This window comes from Momordica charantia (assembly GCF_013281855.1).
Source record: "Momordica charantia cultivar OHB3-1 chromosome 6 unlocalized genomic scaffold, Mcharantia_2.0 BLBB01000006.1, whole genome shotgun sequence".
Lineage (NCBI taxonomy): Eukaryota > Viridiplantae > Streptophyta > Magnoliopsida > Cucurbitales > Cucurbitaceae > Momordica > Momordica charantia.
The window spans coordinates 26,883,145-26,907,236 of record NW_028275164.1 but is presented as its reverse complement, the minus strand read 5'-3'; the positions used below and the strand labels follow the sequence as shown (position 1 = coordinate 26,907,236).

Sequence of the window (24,092 nt, the reverse complement as noted above, 5' to 3'; positions counted from 1 at the left end):
GGAGTGAGAGATTGAACCTCCAACCTTTAGAATAATAGTAAGATACTTTAACTACTGAGCTAAACTCATGTTGGTGGTGTAGTTGTTCTTAAAAGTTGTTAGTTTATTTTTATAGACAATTTGTTTTCATAATAATTAGAGTTAATATTATCTTAATATTACAAGCCATCTAGTTAAGGTTCTTAAAATTCGTTTAGAATGACTATATCAAATAGTTTAGAATTGAGTAATGCATACTCTTTCGTTTCTAATTATAGTTTCAACTCATACAAAATTATCATCAACTAGAGTATAGCTTTAATAGATAAGACACTAAAAAATTGATGATTCGATTTCCATCCGATTGAACTAAAAAACAAAAATAAAAAATATCGTACTATTTTGTTGAACAACTATACATTAAAATTATTTATTTGAATTAAAAATGTTGGACCTACCAATTATACAAATTGATTTTATATTTTTATTCAGAGTTGGAATCTCTATCTCACTTGCGTACTTTTATTAAAGGGACTAGGGGTGTTTAGGGAACTCGACAACCCGACGAACCCAACCCAACCCATGGGTGGGTTGGGTTGAATCTAACATTGGGTTGGGTTGGATTGGGTTTCCAACCCGACCGAGTTGGGTCGGGTCTCGGGTTGACCCTTGAAAATGTCGGGTCAACCCGACCCGACCCAAGTATATATGTTTTTTTTATTATATATATATATATATATTACTTATAATATAATATTACATATATATAATAAATTAATAATTCTTATTTTTAAAAACTCAATCTCATCCATCCATCCATTTTGAATTTGTGTTTAAAAAAAACGACAACCCAACCCGACCTAACCCGAATTTCTTAGGTTGGGTTGGGTTAGGTTGGCCATCAATTTGGGTTGGGTTGGGTTCTACATATGGTCAACTCGAAAATTCGGGTTGGTCCCAAAAAATCTGTTAACCCGACCCAATCCAACCCACGAAGAAATGCACATTATGGAGAAATCATGTTGTTGAATCTAAAGATGGAAATGATCGTTAATAAATAGGGGATGAGATTTTATATTGAGAGGAGAAAAGGATAATTAACATTATCCATAAAACTACCCATGAAAGTTGAAAATACATTTTTTTTCTTTTTTTAATTTAATGATTTGTGCAGGTGGGAATTCGAAAATTCGATAGGTAGCTATAAAAAAATTATAATGTCATTTTTCATTTTTTTAGATTTATAAACAATTTAAATGTTTATTTGTTGAAACTTCTGAAACCACTCATGCCAATCACAATTATAAAAACTTTTCTAAATAATATAAATAGTCATTTTTCATATTTAAAATAAATTTTCAAGATTATTGAAGCCATATAAGATATATTTTTTTAAGGTTAAATTATGAAATTAGTTCTTCGACATTAAAAGGTCTAATAATGTCTAATTATATCTCTAGATTTTAGATAAACACGAACGTAATAGGATTAATATATATATCATGATAAAGATCATATCAACATTAGCATTTTTTTCCATAGGATTAACAAAGACTAAATAGAAATGTAATCTACTATAAATTGAAAATTTTTAAAGTGGAATTTGTAAGATCAAAATTGTATTGGAAAAGTAAAAAGAAATCAAAATTTCATTGTTCTTGGCACATAGAAAAGTTGGGAAAAAGACAAAAAAAAAATCATATGGGGTTGAACAGAACTGTAAACAGAAGATTCACCCAAAACTCAAACTGCCTTGCATTCAAAGATGTTGAAACTATCATTCTACATCACTTAAAAATTATAAGTATATATTTTACAAATCTTGTGTTAACCTATACAAAATTTTCACCCAAATATTCATGTTTCCATCACTCAAACTTCAAAGGGTGAAGTGAAGAGAAACATAACCCGCCATTCGACCTCATTTACCAACATTTATTTTACAGCGCCAGAACGAGCAAGTCCCAGCCAGGCACACTTGTTATGAATGGAAAATACACTTGTTAGTGATGAACAAGATGGGGGTGAACTGAGCTACTACATGTGCTGGCCTGCCTACCCCCAGAGCGAGAGGTCGGGTGAAGGAGCTCGGCCTGCGGGAACGAGCTATTTGACCGCACATCGAGCAACAGATCTTGATCTGAACTTGCTTCGGCGAAATTTAAAGATTCAAGCATGAGGGAGCTTCCATCCGGAGGCAAGGCAAATAAGCTTCTAGGACTGAAGCAAGAACCATCATTCTCTCCAGGATCCTTATTTTCCTTCATCACCAACCTTTTGGGACTCTTCATGATAGTCTTTACCTCTGAAGATGGAAAAGATTTACTGAGTACGGGTCATTACGAACCGATCAAGAATTTGAAAACGATAGCATTCAAGTAATAAATTCTGCAGCAGATCATTGTTCAGTATCGTATTGGCAAAGTAATCGTTACGAGCTCATTCTTAGATAAAGAGATGCACAACTCCATGTACTAAATGTATGCCCCTTATAATTCTGCGATCCAGATTCGGGCAAAACATGTGTTTCTTAGTTTTACTATGCAGACAAGCCTTCTCCAAGGTGACGTGTCGAATTTTGTATTAAATGTTGTTTACTATACAAAAAATTATGAAGGGGGAGAAGAAAATCTTACAGAGTTAACAGCATTCACAAGACGATTCTCCATTTACCTGGAATATTTTGATTGTAGCTCTCACGCAATCGCTTAACATTCATGAAGTTACTCGATGCCGATGCATTGGCATTGGAAAGAAAAGATCCTTTGCAACCATTTTTACACTTCTGCATCAACACAATACTAAGGTCAAGATGCATATTAAAAAATTTCTCCTTGCCTTCTCATGAAACAGAAACTTAATTGCGATAAAATCAGTTCTAACCTTTAGTTGATGATATCGTTCGACCCATTTGGATTCTGAAGAATTATATAGTACAAGCCTTTTCAGAGTCTTGCAGTCTTCAGTCTTCGTCCCCAGGAAGGAGACATCGAAAACGCCCTCCCTGAGCAGTTGTTGGAAGGAAGTTAAATTCTCCTTGAAATAGGAGCTGTCAAACATGCTCTTGAGGCTGCACATAAAACAGCACAAGCAACTAACATGTGAGAAAACTAATAGTGCACTCTATTAGAATTTAGACTTGAGTCAAACATTAAATAGAAGAGCATTGATTAACATGAATGAAAAAAATTCTTACGTCTCGGGAAGTTCAGCGACATCGACCTGTGGTAGATACTTCATTAATTGCTGTTGTTCTTCATTTGTCAGTTGTCTCCCAAACTCTCCGAAGTTTATAACGTCCTAGATGCAAAAACGAAATATATTCACAGTAAGAACAAAATGCTCAAGAAGAATGATATGATCCAGCAAGCAGCAGATACATAAATATTTATCAGAATTCTCAAGTAATATATGTGATCTCAGAATCAACATGCAAACTTAACTTTTATGATAGAATCAAGCAAGAACCTAAAAGACGCAACTTACATTTATATCTACATCGCATAAGGGCGAGTTATGGTTTCCAAGAATTTGTAAATTTTCGAGATGAGAGTCGTCCCTGCAATTTCATGAGAAAGAAGAATGATGATTGTTCTTGATGCTGGAATATTGTCCACATGAAATTACACTGCTTTCCTAATGTAATTGACACTCTCATCCCCAAGCAAATACTTGATACACATTCATAGTTAAGCATTTAGCCACATCTTTATAGTTTTACCCTGGCATGATAAATGAAACCAAATGCCGTTTTGTAGGACTACTGAGCAGCTATAGCTAAATGAGAAGCCCATGCTCAGACCCAAAAATGTGTCCTATCTTGTATATTGACAAGCTCAGACACCCCTTTTCTATCTTTGTTCATTTTTCACTTGAACCATAATGGAGATTCTACCTCGTATCAGAGTTCTCTAGACGAAAGAAAACATTGGACAGCCCACTGTCTGCATCCAACGTACACATTTTATATATCCATGAGTGTTTAGACCCAGCATATCCGCACCTCAACTGTTCTCACAAAACAATAACTTGATCCTACTATATTTAGTAGCCAAAAAAATTCGTAGGATATTTCCCACGAGTCTTTTATGTTTTCATTGGCTCCAATGACCATTATGACAACCATCTAACTCTACTGCATTCTATATCTTCATCTTCGACCAAATTAAGAGGTAAGGGAAAATTCAATTTTGTACAGTAAATTAGACTTGCCTTTTCATCTGTTCTTGTTGTACCCCTGATCCAGAAGGATTCTTCATCTTCCCAATCCTAGATGTCGGAAAATTCATACCCTTGTTTTCTCCACGTACACGAACAGTTGCAGAATGGGGGGAGTGGACCTCATTCACCAAGTATTGCTTGTTATCAACTGACACCGAGCTAGCTTCAGATTCCTCTTCTCGAGCTATCGAGCTTGGATGCTTAATGAGAATGCTTCCATGACCTATCTCAACAGAGACCATAGGTTTTTCACTCTCAAAAAGCAGATCATCCTCAGACGTTCCGGAGAAATAGGAAGATCTCTGCTCATGTAAAATAGAATATAGATCTTTAGTTAGTTTTTCAACCGGCGATTGCTTTGGACGACTCACGCAGGTCCTCTTCCTGGAAGGCACCATGGTCTCCCATACTATTGATTGAGCAGGACCTTAAGATGGCCAAATGGTGGATGTTTACAGTCAGAATTACACAGCTCATCACAAACAGGCATAACATAATATAACAAAATCACTCATTCTGACTCAACTACAGCAACGGATCCATATTGAGGAAAAAAAAAAAAACTAAAAACTGGGTAGAGTTAGTTTTAAGAATTAAGTTATTATGAAAAACTTTCAGTAACAAACAAAAATTAATAGTTTAAAGGATTTAAGTCTGTTCCATGGCTACCAATAACATTATTAAAGGAACATAGAAGATGTTTATGCATTAAACTAGCTTAAACATTTTAATTTTCCAAAATGTGCATTACTTTTCACCTTTTTAAAAAATATCATGTGAACCAATCATTTCTTATAAGTTATTCTTTCTAATGAGCATAAGAAGTACTGACATGAACTTCCTTTTCACCTAAATGTTACCATTTGCTTAACAATTAGGATCAGCTTGTGAAAGCTATAACAATGTTTATGTAATTGAGCTGTAATAATTAAGAAGAAGATTTCCAGTGGAAGGTTTCTAAAAGGCTCTACTAATCATCAAGAGTTGATTTCAGTGTTTAACCTGTCAAATCGCTTGCATCCGCACTGCTGAAATGGGCACAGCTCTCAGTATTAGATATGGCTGATCCGGAACTGGATCTATTGCTTGCGTCTTCATCCAAAACTCTATGGAAACCCCGACATTGATCGGGAAAATTCCACTCAATTGATCCATCTGCTTGTTGCAGCTTTCTCTTTAGCAGTTTCACTTCTTTGTTTTTATTTATTGAAATGCTCTTCACTCTGGAAACCCTGTTATCTTCATATTCATCAGGATCAGCCCGAGCATGCAAAGGGGTATAGTTTGCAAGCGTTCCCTTCGTCCTCCATCGCGATCCACATGCATTGCATAATACTGGTTTATCAGGAGGCCCATTACGCCAAAGAGGAGTGCCTGTTTCGGTGCTTGGACATTAGATACTCGGAAGTTAAGCTCAATGTGCAGGTACAGAGAGATTCAAAAAGTGACGATCTATGAAATTATCAAAACTACAGATCTGAAGCTGTAGAGTTTTCCACACAACAAAGCAAAGAACCCAATTCTTGACCATAAGAATGCAATGAGTTTCTGGTCGGAAAATGCATAAAGATGGCAGCATAACTAAATGTTTAGGTTGCCACTAAATTTATTGCATTTGCAGTAAAAAATTTATAAAAAGTCGGTATGAATATATGCAGGTACAAAATACGTTTATAAATTTCTTAAGAAAGAGAATAGAGTTTCAAGTCCAACCGTGAAGAAAGTTAAACTGAAATCAAGGAAAATAGTTATTCAACTAACAGATGTTAGTAATTACTAAGAAACAAATGCTACCAATGCTTACATAGTGTAAAACAAATGCTAAAGACGAGGATAGAACGATTCAAGAAGCCTTTTTAACAACATTGGTTGCATTAACTGGTTTCTTACATAACCCTGTGATTAAAGAATTTGAAAGGTCTGGTTTAAGTTGATTTAACAAGTCCATCCACTCTAGAATACATATTTTCTATGAAAAATTAGAATGCTGCTCGACTCGCCTTATGATGAAATAAGGGAAAGACAGCCAATTCCATATGGTAAATTAACCATATACATGTGACATATCACAAATGAAACTTTGGTTCTGGATTACTCGTTTGACTTCTTATAGGATCTAGCAAGAAAAAAGGTTGAATCTTCTCCTTCAATGCTCTGGCAGATTTTAGAGCCATATAAATTGATCTTAAGACTGATTTTATTCACTAGCATTATTCATCTGATTTTTTCAGTAAAACCAGAATCCCATTACTTGAATACTAAAAAATTAAATAACCAACAAGAATAACATAAAAAATGAAGCCAGCACGAAACCACCATGCTTCACTAAGGACCCATTTGATAATGATTTCGTTTTTTGTTTTTTGTTTTTAGAACAGGAGCGAGTCATTCAAATTCAGAAAGCTAAATGTTGAATCACACAAGGTGTATAAATGTATTTAAGCACAGGTCACCTGTCAAGACTGAGAATATAAAAACATGAATTGTGATTAAACTCAATATCAAGATCAATTACAAACTCATGAGAAATGGTACTACCGCATATTATTCACCCAAAAACAGAAACAGAACAGAAGTCAGAAAACACCAAAAACTCAATAGAAATGCCAATTACAAGACTATTGGTTTGATGAATGAATTGAGAGACATAAATGCATTTACTCCTGAAGAAATTCAGCACAAAACAGAAAGTAAGGAACATTCAAAAACTATAATTCAGAGAGGAGCATATATATCTTAGATTGAATTTTGTTTCTTCTTTGTTTTCTTTGGGAAATTCTCCTCCTATTTCACAAACCCAATGAGGAATTCATACGTTTGAGCAAACGAGAGCAATGGCAGAACAAAGGTTTTAGAAACCAAGCTGAAAATCAACACTCTTTGAAAATAAACATGGAAAACAAGAACTAAATAAATACACAAACTGGAGGAACAAGAACTCACTTGCAACTCCACAGTGACAGCAAGGTCCATGCTTCCCCATGTCTCTCTCTCTTCCTTTTCTTTTCCTCTTTATTTATTTAAATATTTGGTTCTAGAGTAAAAGAGAGAATTCGAAGAAAGTTTGACTTAAATAACTTATTTATTCACACACACACACAAAAATTCAAGAAAATTGTGAAATATGATTGTTCTGTAAAAAAATCTGTAAGCATATACAACTGGGTGTAAGAACAAAAAAAAAAAGGGGGCTTCTCTGCAACAAACCCAAAAGGAAATTTGCAGAAAGAAAGAGATGGCAGAAAACCCAGAAGAGTTATATGTCAAAAAGTCCAACAAAAATCACAGAAAACAGCCCACAATCAAGCAGAAATGAGGGAATTGGGAAGGGTTTTTTGGGTTAAGAATCAGCGAAATTCAATGGAAAAGAAAGGACCATTGAAGGAATCTAATAAATGGCTGTGGAAAAAGAATGGTGAAATGGTTGGGGAAGAGGAGAGGGGGAGGTGGGTTGAAAGAGAGGCCTTGTGACTATGTGCTAAATTCTTTTATTGTTTAAAATATTAAAGAAAAAAAAAACAATAAAACAAAGAAAAGAAAAAAAAAAAAAAAAAAGGAGAAAGAGAAATTATTCAGCTTTGCTTTATGTTTTGGTTACCATTGAAAGAAATTCCAATATACATTTTTATACTTGGTAAAGTTAAATCAATTTTCTTCCTTTTTTTTCTTTTTTTTTTCCTCAAGAATGTATAGTTTCTGAAGAATATATTGCAAAATATCCAATTTGACTGTGGACTTTTCAGCTTTCAATCTCTCTATGGAGTCTTTGATAAATTTTTCAAAACCCCACAAAAAAAATAATAAAATAAAAAACTTGTTTCTTTCTTTTTGCCAAAAACACCCCCACAACACAGAAGAAAGAAAAATAATAATAATATGGCTTGGAATTGTTCAATTTTGTGAGGAGGCTAAAAAATATGGTTTTATTGGCAGAAGGAAACAGAGGGGTTCTTTTTTTTTTTTTTTCTTTCCTCCTATTTATTTATTTTGCATAAATTGATTTTAGATGCAGGGATACGACATGTCGTTTGCAATGGGGCATATCACTCTCTCATTTCATTATCCATGCTTTTTTTTTCCTCTTTCTTTTTGAGATTTTTGTGAATGTTGAGAGTTTAGAGATTAAGATAAAAATAAATTTAAATAAGGAAAATCAAATTTTTATTATTTTGGATAAAACTATGATTGTGTGAAATAAATTGAGTTTTTTTTTTAATTTTGTTTTAGGCTCTAAACTTTGTATGAAATTTTTTTTTCTATTCTTGTTATTAATTCTTCGTAAATTTTCTTACAAAAACTTGAGGTGACATGTTTTTTTTTATATAAATAGATGTCTACTCAAACGAGTGGTAAGTTTAGACATTGAGTTTTCAAAATAGGTGATTTCTATTAAAATTATTAATAAACAAAAAGTAATGACAATGACTAAAATATAAATTTTAATAAAATTCAAGGACAAAAATAAAATATTTTAAAGCTAATTATAAATCAAAATAAAAACACTTAAAATATTAAAGATTATATATATATATATATATAAAGATTAGGACCAAAATGCAATTTAAATCAATAATATACCACAATAATATACCATTACTATTTACATCTACATAAAATTTTAGATGCAATAAAATCAAACGATGCACTTTTTAATTATTTATTTTGTGTTATTTATTAAAGAAAATTTTCCTCTTTTACTTTTGTGTAAATTGTAAATAAAACTTCACAGGGCCAGAGCGAGCATAACTCAATTTTGGCATATATTTCCAAGTAAGTTTGATCTCCCACTTCCATCTGTACTAAAAGAAAAATAATAATAATGAAGCTTTACAAGTGAGAGAATTTGAATTCAAGATGAATACTTTACAAATCAATTCAAATTTTTTCAATTGAAACATCTTTTAAAGGTTATATAGGTGAAACAGAAAATTTAACGCAAACTAACAAAAGATCTAGATGAATGCAAATGAAGACATGGCGAAGCATAAGGATTGAAATGCAATCTGACTGAAAATTTTCATTTTCCATTGTAACTTTTTTGAAGGGTCCAACTTAAATTCATAGGCACCAGTCCTACATGTCATCGAAAGGCTTTAAACGATCGTTGATGGGAGCATCCTAGCCATCCATTTTTTAAAGAAAAAAATTGATTGGGAAGTCAAGAAGGGGTTAGGCATGTACATACCTAAAAGCAAAGTCACCAACTTAATTGCTAAGAAATTAATTTAAAGCAAATAATATTTTTGCAAAAGAAAAAAAATCAAATGAGGAATTAATACTATAAAACAAGTTGGTGGGATCTCAAATGTTCTATTTTTTTAGCTAAACAACAACCAAAACAAGCCCATATATTAGGTTGGTTAGATATAACCTAGCACTCTTGTTTTTGGCTTCATCTTTAAAAAATAAAAACTAAATAAATAATAAAAATTAAAAAATGTTTTTTTTAAATAATGGGTCTTTTTTTGGTTAAAAAAAAGTTCTTTTTTACATTATTATCATGATTATTATTGCCTTAGTTATTCTAACACCACTAATTATAAAGAGCATTGGGTTATGGAAATTGTCTTCATTTCTCTGTACTATACTTATATTTAGCATCAATTCCCACGTACTAGCATCATTTTCTCTCTAGTAAAATCTCTTTTAATGGAGAATTCACATAGTTTTTTTTTTTCTTTTTGGGACAAATTGAAATAAATGAGCAAACATTGATTTGAGTACAAAATAACTCAGTAGAAATGTGTTTATAATTTTTATTTATTAAAATAATAATTTTATATATTATATAAATAATTGAGAGAGAGAGGAAAGTTTAGTGGGCACATGGTGGTGAGATTAGACTCCACAACAGAGATAATATAGGTTATTCCTTAATTATATTTAAAGGTATTTCAGTTTTAGAATAATATTTATTGAGAGAGGGAGAAACATTTTCCAGTACAAAAAGTACATATAAGTGTATTTTTGGTATAATGTTGAGGGGAAAGAATATAATTAGACGTGTTGAATTCGATCTCATCTGATCGAATTCGATTATTTTAGTCTCTATACGTGACAATTTTGGTCCCTTCATTGATCAAAATTTTAATATGATATTTCACTCCCAAATCTTTTTAAATGTAGTTATAATTTTGTATTAAAAGGTTTTTATTAGGTATAAAATTTGTGTTAAAGATTTATAATCACTTCTTAGAAGTAAAAATACGAGAGCAATGTTCTGAAAGTACAGGGACTAACACGAGCAAAAGTTAGAAGTACAGGGACAAATTTTGAGAGCTCATAGATCAAAAAAAATAGTATTTAAACTTTGTTTTATTTATAATTTTTTAGTTTTTAAGAAAATAAGGTTTTTCTAAAAAAAAATAACTAATAAGCTTTTCATTCTTTGCCATTAGGAATTAGGTTTGTTCAGTAACAATTGTTTTTACCTTTTGGATAACACAATTTAAAAAAAAAAATAGAACGTTTTCCTAAAAATAAAATAAAATAAATAAATAGAACATAATTTTGGTAACTACCCTTATTGAGATCTTGAAAATATTTTTAAATTTTTTTAGAAGATGAATAAATCATTAGTTAACAAGATTAATTTTTAAAAGTCGAAAGATATAATTATTTTTTAACCAGGCTTAAAAAGTAGATTTTAGACAGATTTTTATTTTATTTCCTATTTTTTATTTTATTTTATTTAAGTTTTTTTTTTAATCCAAAAAGATTTTTGGATAGTAGTAACGAAAACAAACAGTTAGTTTTATCTTCTAAGAATTAAAAAAAAAACTACAAAAAAAAACATGATCATTTTATTTCTTCAAATGTGTATATTTTTCTAATAAAATATTTGCATTAAAAATATTAAGATAATAATGGGTTCTCATCTTCTTAAAAGAGTTATTGAATAAATTTGAGGAAAAAAAAAAGATTATTTAGAAATAGTTGACAAGATAATCAATTAAATTGAGTCAAATAATCCATTATAAAATTCATTAATAAACTGTTAGTTTGAAAATATTAGAGTTAGAAATTTCAACTTAGATTCTTTTTTCTTTAATATAATATGCGGGTTGAGGATTGAACTCATTAATTGGAGATATATGTCAATTATCGTTGAGTTATACTCGTTTTTGACAACTTAACTTCATTTTTCAACTTTACTTCTTAATTTAGATAATTAAATATTTATCAAGTTAATATGTAACCATTACTTAGAGTTAAATTACCCTTTGTATCTCTTAAGGGGGAAGAAATAGAATTTCGCACTATGACCAAAAGAATAAAGGTTTTAATCATTTAAAAGTTATAAATTTAATCCCTAAAATTTTAAACCATCTATTTTAGTTCTTAAATTTTAAAATTTTTGAAAGATCTCCTTCAACTTTAAATTATACTCATTTAATCAATTAATCAATGATGTTAATAACAGTACCTAACGAACATGTCGTGTTAACACATTTCTATTGTTTAGGACGTGTTTGGTAACATTCTCTTCTCACCGTACGTTTTTCATTCCACTTTTTTAGAAACATAACTATTTGATAACGGTTTATTTTTCTCTAGTTTCTCATTTTTAAAAAACATTTGTAAAATTGTGTAGAAATTTTGGAAATAACAAAATCAAGTATTTTGTTTCTTGTCCTCGTTCCAAAACATAAAAGTATTATTTTACCATTTTTTACTTATAAAATGTATAATAAATATTAAAACACATATATAACATAAAAGTTTGAATATTTAATTTTTTTAAAAAAATAAATTTCATATAAAAGTAAATTATTTTAATTTAAAATTTTAGACCATGACCAATAAAAAAATATAATTACTAAAACATGTTTGTAAGAACAAGAAACAATAAACCATATACAGTTATCAAACATCATTCTAATTTCATTTATTGAAAGTAGAAATGTGGTAAAAAAAAATGGCCCATTGCTATTCCTCTTATTTATACTCAAAAATGTTTGTGGAAAAAAAAAAGAAACTAATGAGTTGAGTTTTGAATAATTAAAATAATAATAAAAAAATTGGATATCAAATGGGAATGACAAGTGTTAGAAAGGAAATGCAAGAAGAAAAGGGCTTTTTTTTTCCTTTCCAAAAAGATATAATCAATTAATTTAATGAAAAATGAGTGATATGGATGTGAAGCATATGACTTTTATATCCTCCTTTTTGGGCATGTTATGTGGTGAAATTTAAATTCATAATTGATCCAAGTGGTTGTTATGTTTTTTTCTTATAAAATATTATAAATTCTTTTTCATTTTATTTTTGTAGTAATTATCTAATAATTTAACTTCAAACTTGTTTTTCTTTCCTCCTATTTCCTACCTTTTAATTACCAAGTCAAACGTTTTTTTTAATAATTAAAAAATAGCATAAAAGAAATACGTTATTTTTATATATAACATTAGGTTTAAAATTTTACGAAAATAGCATAAATTGTAAATTTATACCATTACACGGCACCAATCAAAAATTGCTTTTATGACATTTTCAACAACAAAAAACAATAATAATATTTTTATAAATACATATTTATTTTATGACACTTACTATAATTTTTTTTTAGGTTGCAGTGGGAATATAAAATTTATAATTTAGGGTTGCATAGTTTAAACCCATTAAATTTTATGAGTTGAACTATTATCTTTTTTTTTTTTTAATGTTGGCTTCGAGTCACTGGATGGACAATAGACATGTTAAGTTGTCATGTAGTCAGCTCGTGATTTAATAACTTCTTAGGTGCCTAAATTCACTGAAACTGAAAGTCTTTCCTGTCCCTTAATTCTAAAGAAAATTAAAATAAAAAAGGCTTTTTGATCCATCAAATTTAGAAACCAATGTTTGTGGAATTCTCTCTTAGAATGCAAGTAATTTGTGCCACTTTACACAATTCAATAACCTATAGTTTTCAAAGAAGGAACAATTTGTTGATTTATAAAATAAAAAAGTTAGACCTACGTGCGAATATATCACATCAACTAGACCTTTCTATCAGAGACATTATTGGTTGGTACAAATGGATGATCATCTAAATTTATTTTAACATATACATTGCGAAAATTGTAATTATGAAAGGGGAAAAATTAAAACAAATGTAATTAGACCAGTGACTCGAGAAAATAAGGATCGGTTATTTGTAACGTTCTCGTTTCTAGTTTCTGTTTTCTCAAAATAGAATTGCATGACCTCTAAAATCCATGAATTCAATATAATGATAAAACACTATTTTTATATATGTAAACGGAAAAAAAATACAAGGAACTTGTTTTTGTTACTTCCAAAATTTCTATATAATTATAAAGAAAATGAAAAAGAAGAAATTTAGATCGTGAAATATTTAAGATGCATAATAAAAATGAAAATGAGAAACAACATACTTGAATTTTACCAAATGAGATACCATAATCGTATTTGGTTCACAAAGGGCTGATGTCTAACTTTCATAAATCTCAAATCCACAAATAAATCACTAGCTACACACATCTAAATTTCTTTTCGTTTTTTAAATATAATTTAAGCTCTATTTGATCATAGCGATTTTGTTTTATGGTTTCCAACAAAATCTAAACAAATAATTTGGAGGGAAAAAGATAATTTTTAAAAATTTGTTTTTTTTGAACTTTGCTAAGAATTCACATTTGTTTTAAAAAATGGTAAAAGATATGTGATCACCAGAGTGTTCATGAGTTGGATTTAGGTCGAGTTATGAAAATTTTTTGGACCAACTTGAATTTTTGAGTTGGCCATATATGAGAAGTGAGCCACCTGAATCCAATGGTCTACCCAACTCAACCCAAAAATTTCGGGTTGAGTTGAGTTGGGTTGTCGGTTGCATTATTTTATTTTTATTTTTATTTTTTTTTACAAACTTAGGATTGAAAAAATTACATAATTTTGTTTAATTTCTTTTTTTCTCCTCCCTCCCCTCTACGGGTGATGACCAGCAACGGACGGATCTTCACGGCAGCGATGGGGGACTGCTGCTACGGGCAGATCTGCTACGAGTGACGAGCAGGCGGCAACGAGGGACTGCTGCTTCCGGCAGATATACTACAATGAAGCTGATTCAAGAGGAAGAGAAATAAGAAAATCGAAGATTTGAGAGGGAACAAAATGGAGAAAAGACATGGGTGAGATACAAAATGGAAGAAAATGAAACTCCTAACATTGAAATTAAATGAAGAGCTAGGATTAAAAGTAAAGGAAAGTCTGAAATTAAGAGTAGAGATATTATTATATATATTTATAATTGAAAAAAATAATGATATATATATAATATAATTTTGAGTTGGGTCGGATCGACTCGATTTTTTAGAAGCGAACGTGTGGCTCGACCCAAATCTATATATATATTATAATTTCAGGTCGAGTCGGGTTGACTCGATTTTTTAGAAGTGAACCCACGACCCGACCACTCAGTTCGGAAAAACTACAGCCCAACCCAAGATTTTATCTAACCCAATCAAACTCTTACGGGTTGGATTGGGTTTGTCAGTTTTTTTAACCCTTAATCACCGTTCAGAAGAAATATGAGAGAGAACTAAACAAATAGTTATCAACTTTTTAATAATAATTACTGATGGATCATTGGTATAAGTATTATTCTTCTTTTAGAAGTATAAAACAAAAAAACGAAATTGTTATCAAACAGTTAGAAATGTAATTTATTGGTCAGCAAAACGTGGGGTGGGCCCTTGGATGGATGGATGGTGTCGGCCTAAGTAGCACCACAATCCAATAATGTCGGGCAATCGTTCAATTAGCATACCATTTCCCTGCCCCCTAGGTTACTTTACATCTTTTTTCTCTTTTATTGGACTTTTTTTATCTTTAATATTACTTTTTTTATCTTATTATTTCGATATAGTAGTTTTAATGAGATGAAAACGAAATCGTCTCTCGAAGAAATGATTTCGCATGTATTATCAACTTTTGACAAAAGATGACTTTGCCATGACGCAGTAGATACGCAAGAGACAGTTTTGAGGAAATCATATTTTGGAGATTTAAATGTTCGATTTTGACACATGAGAAATTAGTGAATGAAAGAGTGAGAAATTCGAAAAGGCGGGAGAGGAACAGAGAGAAAATTGTTGATTCGAAGTGGGAGAGGATGATTAATGAGATATATATTCTCTCCGTGGTATTTTCTACCTCTTCAAATTCACTTAGGCAAAGTGTCTTTGATCTTATAAATTAAATCGATAAGTTCGAGATGATTTCACATAAGATGAAGTGAAATTCATTTCTTCATGGGACGATTATGTTTTCCCAATATTGAAATAATAAGTCTCAGAAAGAAATATGTATTAAAAATAAGTTCTAAAAAGTAATATTTAAAAGAAAAAATGGTCCCATCTATATGTTACAGAATTAGAAAATACTAAATTTCGTTATTTGATATTTAATAACTAAACTTTATTCACTTTTTTAAGAATAACGAATTATACTAAATTAGTCTTAAAGAAGGATAAAAATTTTATAAAAAAAAAAGAAGGATAAAAAAATAGCCTTAAAGAATATGTCTCATTTAAAAAGTGCACGATAGAATTTTAGATTTTCAATATAGTGTTTAATTGGTCTTTGAATTCGTTCATTCATAGGTCCTTGTATTTCTAAGTTTTTGTCGATATTTTTTTAAATCTAAAGATATATTAGACAGAAAATTGAAAATTCAGAAGAACTATTAAATAAAATTGTACCTAACATATTCCTTATTTTTTTTAAATGTCAAATAAACTAGAGATCTAAGACTAAGACACAAAATTAGAAAATTAGGGTCTTATTAAAGTTTATGAGTCTATTATATTCAACACAACTCTAAAATTTCGAAGACTAAACTTGGTTATTTAACCTAAGAAAGAATGATCATTTTCATTAATCTGAACATAACAAAATTAGTACATACATCAAGAATACCTTTATAGCTATCTGAGATTCGAATCCTTACCTTTATGTTTAAATTTCAATACTAAAAAATATATAAGTTCAAATATATATATATATATATTTTTTTTGTCTCCTATCTAAACATTACAATTATTTTAATACACAGATAATTAAAAAAAAAAGTTTAGATTTTTATTTAAAATTAGAAGAAGATGATTGAAAAGGGATGCAAGATCCTCAGCTTGAAAAAGTTGGTTGGGAAGTAAACAAGGTCAATAAAGGTGTATACAAAATGGGGAAGTGCTCTTTTCAAAATAAAACAACTTCAAACTTTATCTAAGGTCATGGGGGAAAATAAAATTTATTTGAACAAAATTTTATTCATATTTGTACTAATATATAGAGTTGGTGAAATATGTAGAATTGTTTACTTCAAACAATAAAATTACCGATGAGACTTGTGACAAAAAGAATCTCTCCGTTCCTCTCTCCTATGTCAACGGTCAAGAATTTAATGGTGGACAGTATGAATCAAGTAAAAATTTCTCTGTTTATTTATTTTTCATATGCTTGGATTCGTAGAAATTGTTATGTTTAATATCAAGTTGATTTAAACATCAATATTTTCAAAAGAAAAAACCAAAACAAATGAAGTTCAAAATGTAAAAGGGTCCATCCAATTTTTTTTTCCTCTCTTCAAAGAAAAAGGTCTCAATATAGGGCCAGCTGAGTGACTTGACTGAATGAATGACCATTTTTCTAAAAAAAAAAATAAAGAAATGTTTTCTGTAATAAATGAAAATATTATTTACCTCATTCATTTGAAATTTGGGCACCATAGCTTTGACTAATCATGTATCTGTGTTCAAATTTTAAACATTGAAGCCTTAAAAGGGGGGAAAATCAATAGTGTATGGGAAAGGTCAAGAGCTTGAATCTAAAGATTCAAATGGTCTACTTTTCACAATTTTCAAAATGTGATTTTAACAACAAACATTAATGAATATGGTGTGTCCTCTCTGAATACTTTCTTTAGTTTTCCATGTTTCAAAATAAACTATAGTTTATCACTCTAAGGATAAAGACGAACCATTCAAAGATAAAAGCTTCCGATTCTAGAATTCTATATGAATCTTTTCATTCTATGTTGACAGAACGAGTAAATAATGAGATTGTAAAATGAAACTCGTTCAACCAAGGCAACAATCTCTTCCTATACAGTCGATTCCTATGGGGTGACCTAGGTGGGTTTGGAACATTCGAGATAATTTACCCTTGCTACATATAGTCTCCACCCAACAGACGTAACGCAATAAGAAAATATATATAATAAGATAAGAACTTCTAATAGGAATAATAATGAATTATATTATATAGTCAACATTCATACAAGAAAAGCATTCAACTTCAATTTTGGAGATCCAGATTTCGATTCTTCCCCTTGTTCCTTTTATCTTGAGATGCCAGCACCGAAAGAAAACTTAATAATTTAAAACCTTTATTGTCTCTCAGAGTTGTTAGGTAGAGATTTCCTGAAGATTAGTGAGAGTAGGACGTGAACATAATGCCAAGGTTAAGGCCCTAACCTTTTGTAAAGTTTAAGGTATCGATATCGTTAATAAGCATCTTTCATGAAACAACAGCTCCATACTAAAAAAAGTTGACAGTTTCAAGTCCATACATCTGAATTGGGCAAAAGAAACTATCATATAATAAACTAAATACAATCAATAATGCCTCTGTGATTAAAACTGAGGGGCTTTATAATCACAACTATAAAGTGGAGTGTATATATGACATTGGTGGCACCAAAATTGCACACTAACAGACTTTTATTAATTTAATCAATAATCACTAACTTGTCATAGAATCAACTCAACTGAGTTTTTTGAGGGGTTTTGTCAGATGCAAGGTTTTGGTTGTGTTGGTTTTTGTCAGTTTGAAGGGTAGAGGTGGTAACTTTACCTGCCTCAGCCTTTTCAAACAAAGCCTGTTGCTGCATGACTTTAACCATGTCCTTCATTTTTCTCTCTTCTCCTTCAAGCTGCATTTTCATTAGTGCCTCTGCTTCTTTGTCAATTGGCTTGAAGTACTCTTCAATGGCAGACTCCTGCACATACATTCTCAGCTCAGTTTTCTTAAAGTCCAAATTAAGATACTGTTACTTTAGGGATTGGGGGAAAACTTTAGTTGTATTTATTGAAAGTTTTATATAGAGGCCGTTGTATAGTTGCTAAAGAAAAAGAAGATAAAAAGGTCGACAGCCTTTCGAGAGACGAGAGCTATCTCACTCATCCACAATTCTTTACCGATGTCTCCCTCTCTTGTGCCCATATTCAAACTTATTTCTAAGGGCTGGCCTCTTAGAACTCTCCCATTGACAAACTCTATCACACCATATGATTACCCGTATACTAATCTTCTTTTTTAATATCTGACTATCCATGAATGTCAAAGTCAGCTTGTGTGTATCTTAGCTAATCTCACGAGGCAACCGCCAAACCCTATTGTGTAAAATTTTAAATCCTAAGTAGGTGGCCATTATGGTTCAAACTATTCCCTCTTAGCCCTTTTACTTCTTTTCATTGGCCCATTGACCACTAAGTCAATCCTTACTGACCAAAACTAGAAATAACTTAAAAGTGAGCACTCAAATTCAGTTGACAACGTTAATCCCCATATCAATAGAAAGCAAAGATAGAATCTCCCAATCTGAATTTCTTCCATATTTAGAAAATTAAAATCCTTCTTTTTTCTAATTGCATGTGAAGCTACAGATAACAGCAAGATGAAAAATGTTTGGACCATATTGTGGTAAAAGACAACTCAATAAGGATAACCAATCTCGAAGAATAATACCAAAGCCAAAACATGAAGGGACATGTAAAGCCAAAGAGGCAGGTAACCTTGGACATAAACAAACAAGCATCTGGTCTTAATTCAATCTTGCAAGGCAGATATGGATTTTTTTTCTTTTTTTCTATTTTATTTTAGGGGGAATGGTGTTTGAAAATCAGTAAATAAGCATCTCAGCGACAAAATAGAACTTACTGTTTCCTCTAACTTTTTATTAAGAGTTTGCATCTCCTCCACCATACGGCGAACTTCTCCTAAGATGGCCTGCTCAGGTATCTTTCTCATGGCAGCTTTTTTTTCCTCTGCCTGGCAAGGGGTAAAGCGACATCGTCATACATAAAAAAATTAGTTTGTAAACAAGTTGAATATCCTTGAACGTCTATCATCATGATGAATGCTCAATATTTTGTTTTTTGGCATAATGCAAGGCATGGACTAAGGTAAAGTGATGCCTTAAATGAAGAGGAATTTCCACACCCAACACACACGAAAAGTTAACCTAATGCTTAAACAGACACCCAAAAAATAAGTCCCTTACAGATGAAAACTTCCATATCCACATTAATAGTTACATGGATAACTAAATTTTGTTCAAAATAACTCAGCAGCTGTTTTCAAATATTTTTGGCACAGTCGAAGACGAAGTAGTCAGATAATTTATATATGTCCTCTGTTGCCCTGTGAAGATTCCAAGAATGCCATGTCAAGTAATCTCATTTTTCTATCCAAACCATACAAGTTAAGTTGTCCCAAAACCTTACCATAAGTAATTTATTCTTGTCCTCTAAACAAAAGATTCAAAATATAACCCCTTGAAACCCAAGTGTAAAACCATTCCTTCCAAATGTGTGTCTGACTCAACTTTCAAGTGGCTTATAATTATGAAGTTGCATTCACAAAGAAACTCATATTCGTGACTTCACTTTAAAGACAAGACAACTTAGCCTAATGACTATGAAACCTTCGACAAGGTTCTACTTTACATAAGTACATTTGCCATACATCAAAGTTTCAAAATAAAATACCAAATTCTTTGACACCCTTTGCCTCGTACTCATATCAGACAGGTTCAAACACAACGATTTCATCAGTGAGAAATGAAATCCTATAAAGGGCACTATAAAAATGGTTCATAAGATGTAAGCTGAAACCATCATACCGAACAAAACCTAAACCCATGGTGATACTGATAATGGTTAAGAAGATACATTTTCTAGTTATCACAGCTGAAATTTAGCTGCCTGAATTTAACTCCTCTCTGGCTCTCCGTTCCCCCAATCATTTGAATACAAAATTCTTCACATAGAGGTATAATATCTCATTTCCCAGCGCAAAGTGACTGAGAAAATCACATTCCCCAATCAATAAGCCAAGATGTAAAGCCAAACCCAGTAGAAGAAATTGCATAATCAGCCACGAAAATGAACAAAATAGAGCCAAAAGATCCAGCCCAAGTACCTGCTTGAGACGCTTCTCGAGCTCCAACCTAAACGATCGAATCCGGCGCTCTTCGTAGCCGGAGAGAACCCTAACGTAGAAGAGGGCCCTTCGTCCAAACTCTAAAAGCTTGTCCATCCGAATCCCTCCAGCTATTCAGCCCACAGATCCCCCTGCAAAGTCAAACAGAAACCGAATCTGTAACTCGGTTGACCCGAAACGAAGGAAAATTCAGAACCCACATGGAAAGTGAATTTCAAAAAACGGCAGATGAATTTGTAAGATACCAGAAGAAGCCATTAATCCATTGGAACGAACACAGTGCTGCGGAGATGATGCTCGATTTCTTTGCCCTTTTTTGGCTGTTGGCTTCGAAACTTATATACGGCTTCACTTCATCAATCTCGGGTCCAAGATGATTTTTGCTGAGTTGCCGTAGACATAATCTTCTGGAGCATTTTTTATTTTCCGTTTGCCCAAAAAAAAATAATAAATAAAAAAAACTAATAAAAAAGGTTTTTTAGTTGGGCTGAAGAATCGAACTGCTTATTGGTCAGATAAGTAAATTTGTTAATTTATTTTATCCTCAAGATTTTGATAAATTTCATTTTTTTACAAATTGGGATATAAAGGGTAGAGCTTATATGTGTTATTATTTCCAGGGATTTTCCATAAATTTATAATAGACCTGAAATGTTTTAATTCTCTCCCTCCACAATTTGACCTTATAAAATATGTTTTGGAGTGATTTTTAATAAAATATGTTTTGGAATGATTTTTCATAATTAAAATGACTTTCAGTTATTAATCTTATAAAATATGTTTTAAGACAAGTTTAGAAGTGATGTTAACATAATTAAAATAACATTTGTATTACCAAAATCACTTCAATTTAAAATAGACCAATCTCTCTTTTCAAAATCTCTAATTCTATCATCACTACCAAATACAACCTTATTCTATCATCTCTCTTTAAAAAAAATCTTCTTTCTTCGGTGAGCAACTAAGTATTATTCAAACTCTAAACAGACTAATCAATAACTTATTTAAACAAGATTAAGAACATTAAAATACGTACAAAACTTGTAGAGATTTAAGCATTGCAATTGCATATAGTCCAAATCGAAATACACATCAGTTAAGTCGGTTACAACCTACAAAGTGCTTCTTTCTGACATTGACATTGAGGTTAACAACCACAGAGAAAGAGATTATGCGCAACCAACTTGCACAGTCGTTGCCATCTTCATTCGGCCACTACTTCAGTCCCTCCTCTTCTTCTTCCTTTCATTCTTCTCCGCAGAGTTCTTCAGCTGCAAATTAGTTGACATAAACCATCATTCAGTATGAAATTTCAACAGAAACTGGCATTTAGAACACAGCTAGCTGATATAGCTCACCATTATAATGAGGATTCTGACGAAAACCGCCACGAAATCAGTAAAGAGAGTCAGTGCATGCTTCACGTAATCCATATCTCCGACGTGTGCCCTCTCAATTATTTCCTGGGTATCAACTACCATGTAGCCCACGAAAACCAACAGTCCAAAGTACAACTACATATGCAACAAACAAATCGGGATTAAGGTCACGCCTGCTTGGATTGGAGACAATTTCCACTTACAAGTCGTCAGAAAAGCTGAAAGAGGAATATGAATACCTCAAACTTGAAAATGGCAGTGGAACCCCCGAATATAGAGGAGGCAAAATGTAGCCAGAGTAACATGGATATGCCTGAAGAAAGTAAGCCACCCAGATAAAGGAATTCTCTTCGTCTGGCCAACATGGCTGCCGCTGAGAAACAACCGAAAGCCACTGCAGTTCCCACAAAAGAACTGACTAGAACACTGGGAAAAAACACAATTTATGAATCAATACAGAAATAAACGAAGCAAAGATTGATTCCCAAAATCCAAAAAACATGAAAAGCATTCGAGGATCAATTGAACAACCACTACCCTTTGCCAATATTTTAATGATGTGCCTAAGTAAATGTGTTCAGATATAACAAGAGCAATTTGAATTTACCTTGGGTCAATCTCGACAGCCAGATTGATCAAAGGACCAATCGAAGCCCCTTCCAGAAGAGCAGCCCCCAATAAAATAGAAATCCTCCTTTTCTGATCACAGATAAATGTGATACAAAACGAAAATACAAATGTTAAGAACATAAAATAGACAAAGAGAGATTGCATAAAGAAACATGGCACTGCACCAGGGAGAAAAGAGGTTATAGAAAACCATACCTCTTCATAAGGAGGAGTGGACATTAGCCATGTAATACATCCGATTGATGCAAGTGTTGTGAGAATACCGCCAATATTCCAAAGAATATGCAGATAAGCTCCAGCAGCAGATGCAACTAAAGCACAACCAAGAGTGAGGTAAACCTACAGATTTGCAGTACTTGGCAAGATTAGTCTCAATTACTAATTACACATATGGGTATATATGAAAAACAACAAAGGAAAGTGAATAATAGAAAAAAAATCCAATGGATTGAGAAAAGTTGCATCTTGATGAAATCTAATTTTATCATTTATTAATATCGATAAATAATGTACATCGGTTCGTGGGCGAGAGAACTGGATGATATAACATAGGGAGGTCTTTTACCAATTCCACCCAAATGGGAAACCTATTCCAATCAAGAACCTCTCCACTCTTACTTTCATACAAATTATTGCATTCTACTCAATAAATCCCCTGTTCTGAGGATCGAAAGCACCCCTACAGTCTCATATTTAGTAATCCATGACTATTTAGAATACTTTCTCCACCCAAAAATAACATTTCTCCTAATCACGTAACGGAAAACAAGATTACGAATCATCCCAGATCCATGACCTAATCAAAACCCTAGAGCAATCTTTGAAGCTAACTCATCAAAATTTTGTCTAACCCATCCGACAATAACCACCACGTCGTGAAAAACATATAATTACGAATCCAAAATCTTAATTAGAGACACCAATTCTGGAAAACCAGATGAAACCTCAATTCACATGTATACAAACAGAAAGAACGAAAGAAACGTTCAGGGCAACTGACCCGCTGGAGATGAGTCTGAACGGCCGGCGAAATCTGCCGGAAATTCTTGAGAGAGTCATAGCTCCACCGGTTTCTGGATCCCGATTGAGAATCGAAGAAAGACGAAAACGCGTCCATGGCGTCGAAGAAATTTCTTAACGAGTACGTCAAACAAACTGAGTACGAATTTATCCACCAAGCACAAGTGCCAGGGATGATATATACATAAAATATAAATGCAGTCGTGTTTCTAGATTATTTGGATTCCCATTTTGCCCCTACTTTTACAAGCTATTTACAAGAGATGGATTTTTTTATATATAATTATATATAAGAATAAAATAAATTTTAAGAAAGTTTCTTCGGTTGACTTCAATGCTTGTCTGATAACATATATTCATCAATCGATTTATTCTTTTCTTTCCGGGAGTTCGACCTTCTATGTCTCTAAATTAACATGTGGCATGTCATTTTACTCATTAAATTTGTATGATGAATAAAGTTTATTTTATGTATTTCAATCGTAAGTTTAGCACGAGGGATGTCATTTTACTCATTAAATTTGTATTAAAATATTTTTATTGTAAATAAAGTATATTTTAATTATTTCAATCATAATTTCATTAAATTTGTATTTAAAATATTTTCATTGTGAACAAAGTTTATGTCAAAATTCT

The 24,092-nt window shown here is 31.7% G+C and overlaps 3 protein-coding genes across 5 annotated transcripts; all 3 read right to left on the bottom strand.

Moving 5' to 3' along the window:
• Positions 1-1,710: 1,710 nt before the first annotated feature.
• On the bottom strand, positions 1,711-7,677 carry LOC111026112 (GATA transcription factor 26). The gene is made up of 8 exons (XM_022304107.2): positions 7,144-7,677; positions 5,203-5,574; positions 4,192-4,627; positions 3,466-3,538; positions 3,176-3,279; positions 2,863-3,049; positions 2,653-2,764; positions 1,711-2,284 (listed from the first exon to the last, which is right to left on the bottom strand). The coding sequence occupies exons 1-8, from the start codon at positions 7,181-7,183 to the stop codon at positions 1,983-1,985; spliced, it is 1,626 nt and encodes a 541-aa protein (XP_022159799.1). The 5' UTR covers positions 7,184-7,677; the 3' UTR covers positions 1,711-1,982.
• Positions 7,678-17,834: 10,157 nt separating this feature from the next.
• Positions 17,835-20,831, bottom strand: LOC111004517 (transcription factor IIIB). Of its 3 annotated transcripts, none has more exons than XM_022275570.2 (4): positions 20,673-20,831; positions 20,407-20,583; positions 19,144-19,254; positions 17,835-18,202 (listed from the first exon to the last, which is right to left on the bottom strand). In XM_022275570.2, the coding sequence occupies exons 2-4, from the start codon at positions 20,521-20,523 to the stop codon at positions 17,963-17,965; spliced, it is 468 nt and encodes a 155-aa protein (XP_022131262.1). In that variant the 5' UTR covers positions 20,524-20,583; positions 20,673-20,831; the 3' UTR covers positions 17,835-17,962. The 3 variants fall into 3 exon arrangements, with proteins under 3 accessions (XP_022131262.1, XP_022131261.1, XP_087981123.1); XM_022275569.2 differs by having other exon boundaries at positions 20,407-20,558; positions 20,673-20,830; XM_088124997.1 differs by lacking the exons at positions 20,407-20,583; positions 20,673-20,831 and adding an exon at positions 19,487-19,628.
• Positions 20,832-21,456: 625 nt separating this feature from the next.
• Positions 21,457-23,624, bottom strand: LOC111025867 (bax inhibitor 1). Its single transcript, XM_022303761.2, has 6 exons — positions 23,437-23,624; positions 22,632-22,775; positions 22,414-22,505; positions 22,046-22,232; positions 21,786-21,941; positions 21,457-21,698 (listed from the first exon to the last, which is right to left on the bottom strand). The coding sequence occupies exons 1-6, from the start codon at positions 23,551-23,553 to the stop codon at positions 21,648-21,650; spliced, it is 747 nt and encodes a 248-aa protein (XP_022159453.1). The 5' UTR covers positions 23,554-23,624; the 3' UTR covers positions 21,457-21,647.
• Positions 23,625-24,092: the final 468 nt, after the last annotated feature.

Bases quoted from the DNA above. Each gene is read 5' to 3' on its own strand.
- LOC111026112 (XM_022304107.2), bottom strand. From the start codon at position 7,183: ATGGGGAAGCATGGACCTTGCTGTCACTGTGGAGTTGCAA. The intron at 5,575-7,143 runs GTGAGTTCTTGT...GCACCGAAACAG, and splicing joins CTGTCACTGTGGAGTTGCAA to GCACTCCTCTTTGGCGTAAT. The intron at 2,765-2,862 runs GTTAGAACTGAT...GTGTTGATGCAG, and splicing joins AACGATATCATCAACTAAAG to AAGTGTAAAAATGGTTGCAA.
- LOC111004517 (XM_022275570.2), bottom strand. From the start codon at position 20,523: ATGGACAAGCTTTTAGAGTTTGGACGAAGGGCCCTCTTCTACGTTAGG. The intron at 19,255-20,406 runs GTACTTGGGCTG...ACCCCTTGCCAG, and splicing joins TCGAGAAGCGTCTCAAGCAG to GCAGAGGAAAAAAAAGCTGC. The intron at 18,203-19,143 runs GTAAGTTCTATT...ATGTATGTGCAG, and splicing joins ATAAAAAGTTAGAGGAAACA to GAGTCTGCCATTGAAGAGTA.
- LOC111025867 (XM_022303761.2), bottom strand. From the start codon at position 23,553: ATGGACGCGTTTTCGTCTTTCTTCGATTCTCAATCGGGATCCAGAAAC. The intron at 22,233-22,413 runs GTAAATTCAAAT...GTTTTTTCCCAG, and splicing joins GCTGTCGAGATTGACCCAAG to TGTTCTAGTCAGTTCTTTTG. The intron at 21,942-22,045 runs GTATTCATATTC...TTGCATATGTAG, and splicing joins CTGCCATTTTCAAGTTTGAG to TTGTACTTTGGACTGTTGGT.